The sequence below is a fragment of the Microtus ochrogaster genome, linkage group LG4, assembly GCF_000317375.1.
Source record: "Microtus ochrogaster isolate Prairie Vole_2 linkage group LG4, MicOch1.0, whole genome shotgun sequence".
In the NCBI taxonomy this organism is placed as follows: domain Eukaryota; kingdom Metazoa; phylum Chordata; class Mammalia; order Rodentia; family Cricetidae; genus Microtus; species Microtus ochrogaster.
The window spans coordinates 8780525-8789595 of NC_022030.1; the positions used below are offsets into that span (position 1 = coordinate 8780525).

The 9071-nt window shown below is 48.0% G+C and overlaps 1 protein-coding gene across 2 annotated transcripts in view; it reads right to left on the reverse strand.

Annotated features, from left to right (window-relative positions):
* The window catches only part of Nhsl1 (NHS like 1), a 219991-nt gene extending 211098 nt beyond the window's left edge, over window positions 1–8893 (reverse strand). Inside the window, exon 1 of one of the 2 annotated variants that reach the window (XM_026786231.1) lies at window positions 8265–8893. In XM_026786231.1, the coding sequence (XP_026642032.1) occupies window positions 8265–8556 (292 nt within the window). In that variant the 5' untranslated portion in view covers window positions 8557–8893. The remainder of the gene's footprint in view (window positions 1–8264) is intronic. The other variant, XM_026786232.1, reaches the window with a different exon arrangement.
* Window positions 8894–9071: the final 178 nt, after the last annotated feature.

Genomic DNA, 9071 nt, shown 5'->3' on the forward strand with positions numbered 1-9071 from the left:
GAGAGAGAGGGAGAGAGAGAGAGAACCAATGAAAGCAATACACAGAAGTGGCAGGGCCATCCGCACACTTTAGTAGATTCTGAATTTCAATTTCTGCAGAATTCATTTGTGCCAGGGTACAAACTAATTTGAGCAGAGACAAGGTTAAGTAAGTTCCTCGGCCTCTGAGTTAGAGGCAAGACGTCTTATATTTTACTTACAATTTGACTTTTTTTTCAGGGTAGGGTGATAGAGTAGCTGAGATGGTAGAGGATTAGTCTGGCATGCACAAAGCCTTGGGTTCAATCCCAGTGTCAAATAAAACCATGCATAATGGCACAGGCCCGCAATTCCAGTACTTGGGAGGTAGAGGCACGGAAATCAGAAGTTCAAGGTTGTCTGCTGTGTACAGAGTGTGAGGCCAGCCTAAGGATGTGTGAAACTGTCTCAAAACAAAAACAAACAAACAAACAAACAAAAAAAAACCCTTTTTTTGAAACAGGGTCTCCTTATGCAGCAAAGCTGGCTCCAATATGCAGTGATCCTTGATCCGGCCTAAGTACTAGGACTGCAGGCATGCACCACCATACCCATCAAAAAATTAATATTTTTAAGGTCTATAAAGTCTGCAGAAGTGGCTGTTCTTCCAAAAACCTGAAGTTCCATTCCCAACACCCAGGTCAGGTGGCTCACAACCTCGTGTAATTCTAGTTCCAGGGCATCCAGGACTTCTGGACACTGTAGGTACCCATACATATGGAATATATATAGTGCCTTACTTTTCTGCTTTCAAATCTTCTTCCAAAATATTAAGGAACTCAACTATTTCCTTTTTTATTGCATTTTCCCCCAGGGGTTAGAGAGATGCCTCAGTTCCTAGCTTTCACGTCAGGAGGCTCACAACTCTCTAACCCCAGTCTCCATGGGTGCTACACTCATGGGCGTGCACTCTCACACACACACACACTTTATATATATTTATATAGAATTAAAAATAAAGCCAGGCAATGGTGGCATATGCCTTTAATCCCAGAACTCAGGAGGAAGAGGCAGGTAGATCTCCATAAGTTTCTAGGTCAGTCTGGTGAGTCCCAGGACAGCCAAGGCTACTCAAGAAACCCTTTCTTGAAAAACAAACAAAAACAACTTTCTTAAATTAATGTTTAAAATGTCTTCATTTACTATTTCCCATCCTAAAACAATACATGCAGATGAAATTAATGTGAGATTTGTCTCTACATTATCATATAACATCGACGCAGGAGGCTTTGTATATTTCCCAGGCATTGCGTCCCAAGAAATCAGCAAGTAGGCTGCAGTCTTGCAACAAAGGATACACCCTCCTAACTCAAAACTTAACTCCCTTTTTCCTAATCTGAGCATCTGGCAAATGCATTTAAACACAGGCCTCTTTCTGTAATGACACTGGCGCTTTTTAAGTCCGAGGAGGAAAGCATGAGTATGCTGTGGGCAGAGTACGCACGAACTTAAAACAAGTACCTGCCTGATGCTTGGAAAATGACTAACTCCCCGGCATGTGAATCCACACATCCACATGCCAACGCGTCAACAAAACATCCTGACCGTAGCTTAGAAGGCTCTGGGTTTCTCATACTGAAAATAAAAACAAGTGAATAAAATATTGATTAAAAAGGGTCCTTTTAATCATAAATACTCAATCTTTTTAGCATAAGAATCTAAAAAGAGATGTCTTCTTCCTCCTCCTCCTCTTCTTCTTCTAAGACAGGGTCTTATCTATACCCCCACCAGGTGTGTGATACTAGGCAGACAATTTTTATTAATTTTTGAGACAGGGTTTCTCTACACAGTTCTGGCTGTCCTGGAACTTACTACGTAGGCCAGGCTGGCCTTGAACTTGCAGAGATCTGCCAGCCGCTGCCTCCCAAATGCTGGAATTAAGGGCGAGTACCACCACACTGTTGTGTGATGTTTCGCTTTTTTGGCTTTTTGGGAGGCCCACCACCAAACAATCAAATAAATCACACACAGAGGCTTCTTCTTAGTTATGAATGCCCAGCCTTAGTTTAGCTTGTTTCTTGCCAACTTTTCTTAAATTATCCTGACTACCTTTTGCCTCTGGGCTTTTATCTTTCTCTGTCTCTGTATACCTTTCTTTACTTCTTACTCCGTGACTAGCTGGTTGGCTGTGTAGCGGGCCCCTGATGTCCTCCTCTCCTTGTTCTCTTGCTCTTCTTTCACCTCGTTTCTCCTTCTATTTATCCTCTCTGCCCTCCCCACCCCCACCTACACTTGCTCCTGCCACACTATTGGCCATTCAGCTCTTTATTAGAACCGTCAGGTGATTTAGACAGGCACAATAGCACAGCTTCACAGAGTTAAACAAATGCAGCGTAAACAAAAGTCACACACCTGAAAATAATCTTTCCCAACACGACACTAGGCATAGGCAGGCAATTCTTAAGGACAAGCACGTAGAAGAAGAAATGCTTGATCTCACACAGGCTGCTCAACCTAATGGCACAGTCTGCCCACTCTGCTACCATCGGTTTCTGCTAATAAATTTAAGAACTCTCCTGGGATAAAGGTGGGTGGAGACCCTACTTTCACCAACACCGCTCTAGTATGTTGCATGCTTCACTGAAAGCAAGGCTTATGCCAAGTTTACTGGACATACATTTAAGAGTGAACCAGCACCTGTTCTTAGAAGCTCAGTGACGTCTACATCTCCGCTGTCTTTAGTACACTGCCACATACCCTATAGCGACTCATCCTGATGAAGAAGGAAAGGTAGTCATCCCGAGACCAGACACTCTGGTTAGGTCAGAGGACGACGGTCAGTCAAGAGTGTGGGATGGCGCAACTACCACCTAGAACACTGCTCAAGTATTAGCCTACACCGTCTACCAGATTCTTAGACCTGTTTACGCAAAGACGATGCCTATCCAATCTTTCTGCCAAAGAGCTACCCTTTTCAGAGGGAAGCCAACTGCTAGAGACAGAAGAGCCTTGTGCATGCTAAGTGCATGCTCCACCACTGAGCTCCCCACCCCCACCTCGCCATCTATCCTCTCTCGGTTCTAAAAAACGATACAGAGTATACTAGGTCCGCTGTGTGAGTGCACAGGCAGCACAGCAAAGCCCTCTCAGTGAAGGTGGGGGAAGAGCTGGCACTCTAGAACTGTTACTTTAAAAGGCTAACAAATTGCCATTGCCTAGTCTCTTTAAACAGGCCTTCACATTCACCCAAGAAGTTCTTTGTAGTTGCCGAGACCGGGTTTCAGGGGCTGGCCTCAAACTCACTATGTAGCTGGAAGGCTCTTCACTTTCTGATCTTCCTCTTCTGTCTCTCAGGGGCTGGATTTCAGGCATGTGCCACTACATTCAGTGTTAGGGACTAAACCAGTTTCTTGCACGCTGGGCAAGCAAGCTACCACTGAGCTACATGCCCAGTCCCAGTAAGGACTTTTAAGACAACCTGAGAAGAGCTCAGAGCAGAAATCATGAGACTTACTCTCTCCTATTTTTTAGCGCCTTTTACGAGTCCGAGAACTTTCATTTCTTCATCTATAAAATAGGCTTTAAAATACAGCCTCGCCTTTCTATTTCAAGTGGTTTTGGAAGGACATAAGAAATCTGAATGACAGGTTTCTAAGACACAGGCATACTCCACGGGACGGTGACTGTTGGTTACGGAAAGCAGCAAATGATGAGCCTGGGGAACATTGTGCTTCTTAAAGGAAGCTGGACAAAGACGACAGACAGCATGAGTACACTTGTCTGGAATGTTCAGAGCAATCAAGTCTACAGCGGCAGAAAGTGTATTTGCAGTGGCCCGGAGGTAGGAAGGTCGAGAGGAGAGGGAGAATGGCTCCCCGTGGTGGGCTTCTTTCAGGACCGTGGAAATGTGATAATATAGACTGTGGTCAGGCTGCACATCTCTGAACAAAAACCACTGCCTATGTGCTGGAAACAGGTGAATCCAGGGAATTGTATCCCAGTTAGACTATTTTTTAGGCAAAGCCACAGGCCTATAATTCCAGCTACTTGGGAGTCTGAGCCTTGAGAATCGTGAGTTCAAAGGCTGTCTGGGCTACAAAGTGACTGAAGGCCGTGGACAACCTGTAGAAATGCTGTCTCAGAATTTAAAAATAAAAAGGGGTGGTGGTCCGGGGATCCAGCTCAGTGGTAGAACACTTCCTAACATGCGCTAAGTCAAATCCAAAGTTCAGGGGGTGGAGGAGACATACTTCCACAGACTTTAATAAGACACGGCTGCTAACGGAGTACTTGTTGACCTCTGCCCAGTAAAGTCTCTTGATTGCTAACAGAGCCCAGACATAACAATTCATATTTCTGCCTGTTGTTCCTATTTTCAATAAAGCCGTATTTAGTCAGCAGCAAAACTAATTGAGTTCTACTTCACAGAAACAGAACCAGTGAGAAGGTTCAGTGGGTAAAGGAGACTTGCTGCCAATCCTTGAGTTTGACCCCTGGGTCCCACAAGGTGAAAGGAGAAAACACTGCAGTAAGTTGTCCTCCGACCTCCACACATGTGCCATAGCATGTGCACACACATGCACGTGCACGCACAAACACACTCACACACGAAATCACACCTTAAATGTCATTTTTAAAAATTTAAATATAGCCGGGCAGTGGTGGCGCACGCCTTTAATCCCAGCACTCGGGAGGCAGAGGCAAGCAGATCTCTGTGAGTTCGAGGCCAGCCTGGTCTACAAGAGCTAGTTCCAGGACAGGAACCAAAAGCTATGGAGAAACCCTGTCTTGAAAAATCCAAAAAAAAAAAAATTAAATATATATGTATTAATATCACCTTCTAGTCACTGCGCTAAGCTCTATAAAAACAGATATGCTGTCATCCTTGACTCTGAGCAACTTGTTGGATAGCTGAAGGGAGTAGGTGTAAAAGACCCAACTTCGGACCCTCGTAAATGCAGTGTTAAGAATGAACACACACATACACACAGGGTTTATTAGACTAGTGTGTAGGCTGTGTTCCAGCTAGTCTAACAATGACTGTTTACCCATAGAAAGTCCAGGGATCCGGTAGTTACTCAGTCCACTAGGCTGGATGTCTCAGCTGGTGTTTAGTAGATACCAGAACCCAAAGAAGTAGGCTCTAAAGCCGGTGAAGGGATGGACTCTCCAGTGAAGAGCGCGAACAAGCAAGCAAAGACACAGAGTTCCCTTCTAACCTTGTCCTTTATATAGGACAGAAGGTGTGGCCCAGATTAAAGGTGGATCTTCCCACCTCCAAAGATCTGGATTAAAAGTGGGTCTTCCCACTTCAAATGATTTAATTAAAAAAAAAAAAAGTCTCGCAGGTATACCCAGCCACTGGGGTTTAGTTAATTGCATATGAAGTCAAACTGACAACAGACAGCAACCATTACAGGGTCCATTCTGGATCTGTGGGGTCACTTTCCCCAACACAGGATCATCAGATAGCATCAAAGGCTTCTTCACTGGACATGGACAAGCAGAAATATGTGCTTTTCCTAACTTGAGCTTTGTAGGACCTATGACATCTGAAGAAAGGCAAGCCTGAAGAAATCCTCCTCCTAACCTTTAGAGCCGGCAGGGCTGGCCCAGAAGCCTAACACGCTGATCTAGTGCCCCAAACAGTCTGTGTTGTTCGGATTGCTCCACTGCCATTTCGTAGGGTGGCAGACACCAGCAGTCATGAACGGACTGGCTCGGGGCCCTCTTAGCGTTTGTGCACTGGGAGACTGCTACTTTCTCCACAGGAGACTCATTAACAGGTTTGTCTTACCAGAGGGATAAAATTAAGGTTCACAGGCAGCCCAAAGACAGTTCGTCAAGTGTGTCTACACTTTGATCTCTGTTTCCAAACACTCCTAAAGGGAAGCTACACACACACTGGACAGCAGGCAAGTCAATCAGAGGTATAGGCTCTAGCCCTCAGCCAGGACAAATGGTTTCAAGGCTGGATTTCTTCTCTGGTTACGCGTTTATGAAATTGGAGGCATCTATAGTAAATTCCCAGTGCAAAGGCCCACATGGAGGATGTGACTTGGAAGACCTGGTTTAAAAGAGCCAAGAAGTCAGGCTCACTACGGTGCACACCTTTAATCTTAGCGCTCAGAGTTCAAGGACAGGCATAGCAGCACACACCTTTACTCCTAGCATTCTGGGTTCAAGGCCAGTCACTCTCCAAGGCTGGAATTGCAGGTGTGAGCCACTGTGTTAGGCAAGGCGCTGTTTTCAAATTCTCCTGCAGATGCTAAATTGAATGAATGTATAGGTGACTCATGGCTTATTAGCATACAAAAAAGTTTTATAAAAAGATGGGGCCAAATCTAATGATGTCTTTAATAACTCGTCTTTTTGTATGTATGCACACCTATGGTCTCAGGAGTAATTATTTTTGTTAAAGCCTATGAAGATGATCAACCAGGATTACTGGTGCGAAATTAAAGCCATTTAAGATTAACATGCTCACGAACACTTTGAAGAGAGTTATTTCAGTCACTTCGAGAACAACTTTAGGGAGAATTCAGGGGACTGCTGGGCAATATAGCTCATTGAAATACACACATATTCAAAGAAAAGAAAGGGAGCTGGAGGCGACATCTTTGCGTGTAACAACATTTGAGAGTTGGAGGCAGAATAATCGAGAGCTCAAGGCCCACTGACGCCACACAGCAAGTTCAAGGCCGGTCTGGACGACCAAAGACTGTGTGTTCAAGAGGAAGGAGACGTGGAAGGAGGAAGATGAGGACAGGGAGGGGAAAATATATTTAAATGCAAAAGAAACTAGCAAAGAAAGTTTCAGTATCAAGGAATGTTGTTTATTTTTCTTAAAAATTAGTTTAAAAATGGTAACTGGCCTTATTTAGCAACTGCAGGATGGGGCAACACTCCATTCCCTGCACTAGAGTGTGTCCCCTTGGTTTGTTTACTTCCCTTACACTTGTTCACCCAGCAGCTAGATCTGCCTCACCACATTGCGCGTCAGGGATGAAATTCTCCTTCAGCCAGGTACACACACCCTTCACGGAAAGGGCACGGAAACCAACAGGATTACCAGGTAGACAGTGAAGGGCCCCTAGGACACAATATCTGTATGCACAAGGTCCTCATTCACATGGACAAAATATATCTGATTTTGTCCCCAACAAATTATTAGATCACCTTGACTCCCTGACCCCCTCAGCCCCTCCTACTCTCCGGAGTTAGAAGCTGTCGTGGATGTGTTTTTTAACACACTCTAAATAGAGCCAACCAAAAATAAAAAGCTATCATATAAATGCACAACCTGGAAAGATGCATTTCAGGGGCATGCAGTACGTTTAAATTCGTGAAAATCTGAACTCCTAGGCTGCAAGAGAGTTAAGCCTGACTCAGGTTCTCTAGCAAGCTGGAAAACAAGCTACTCCGGATTACGTCTGGAGTGATTCTAAGTGAGGCCATTTTTCATGCAGAGCTGCCGACACCTAGGCGTGGGCTGTTACAGCACTATCTCCCCTCCCACCCTGCAATCCATCAACCATCCCCAATTTACTCCTTGCACTAAGTGTTATGACCGAGGCCACGTACTGAAAAAAGAGAAACCACCCAGACATCATACTGAAAGTTTCTCTGTTTGGGCCAGCAGGAAATTCCAGTCGCTTCATTCATCAGAGCCAGTTAAAGCCGCTGAAATGAAATGCACACTTGGAGATTACTATGTCAGGACATAGGCTTAATTTGGGGGGGGGGGGTGAAAAGGGCTAAACAAAGAATCCCAGCTCAAGGTCAAGGTCTTAAAAAATAATAAAGAGCGGATGGTCAGTCTGGGAGGAAATAAACTTCAAGGCCAAAAGAAAAAATCTTCAAGTTAGCACGCTTTTCTTTGTAGGTAAGACCACTTGTACAGTATGCAGCAGGCAGCGGTGACAAGCCACCCCAATGCTCGCTGCAGTCCCCAGAGACTGACCACAAACAGATCCTCCTAAAGTGTAAGGCAGCCCTATAACCATCCATTATCCCTTGACGTCTCCGGCGGGGTACCATTACGTTTAGAGTGGCTGCTGTCAATTTCCCACAGACAGAGCAGTGGGATGAGCTGTCCCAAAAGCCTACTCCACCAAGGCAACCTAAGGAAGCCAGAATCGCCACAGGCTCCTGCCACCTGCACTGCCTCCCATCCAAGTCCCCCGACACCTATGGGTTCCCAAAGAGGCCAGAGAGCTGAGCCTGGGCCGCCAGGGGGCGGGAGGCAGCAGCTGGCCAAGCGCCTCGGTACCGCGGTGCCCTCCCCGGAACCATCAGCCACTCACGGATTTTCACTCGCCGGTGGTCCAGGCGCGCTGTGGCGGCATGCAGGGCGTCTAGGCGGCGGTGCAGCTCGGCGGTGCGGTGACCCAGCGCGGCCGCCTGGCCCTCGAGTTCCCCGAAGATGTCCCCGGCGCAGCGCGACAGGTCGGCCAGCTGGGCGAGCAGGCAGACCAGAGTGTGCGAGCTGACCTGCTCCAGCGAGCGGAAGAGCGGCGCGCCCGCAGCCCGAGCCACCGCCGTCTCCTCGGGCCGGCGCAGCCGCGCGGGTTCCACGCTCCGTTGGTGGAAGGGCATGGCTGGACACGCGGGGCGCCGGGGGACCGGCGATCACGGCGTTCACGCCGGGCCCCGAGGGCGATGGGCGCGGGTCCGCATCCAACACAAAGGAGAGTCCCGGGGCAGTTGCTGCAGGGACGAGGCCGGGAGGCGAGGAGGCGCGGGGACAGCTCGGAGACCCTAGCTGAGTGCCGCGCGGCGACGTGCCTCCTCCAGGGCTCCAGAGCACCGCGGCCGAGGAAGTTCCCGGAGCAGTTCCCTGGCGGCCGCGGTGGGTCCCGCTGGAAGTTTGCAGGCAGGAAAGCGCCGCCGCTCCTTCCCTCCCTCCGGATTGGAGAGGGAGGAGGAAGCGGGGGAAGTGCCGCCGACACGGGCGCGAGGGAGGGCGGCGGGAGAAAGGGAAGGGGGAGGAGAAAGGCCGGCCGGGAACCACCTGCGGCTCCCGCGCCCCGCGCCCCTGCCGGCGGCCACCCGGCGCCCCAGCGCACTCTGCTGGGTCGATCGCGCAGTCCCAGAGCTCCCGGGACGCCGCC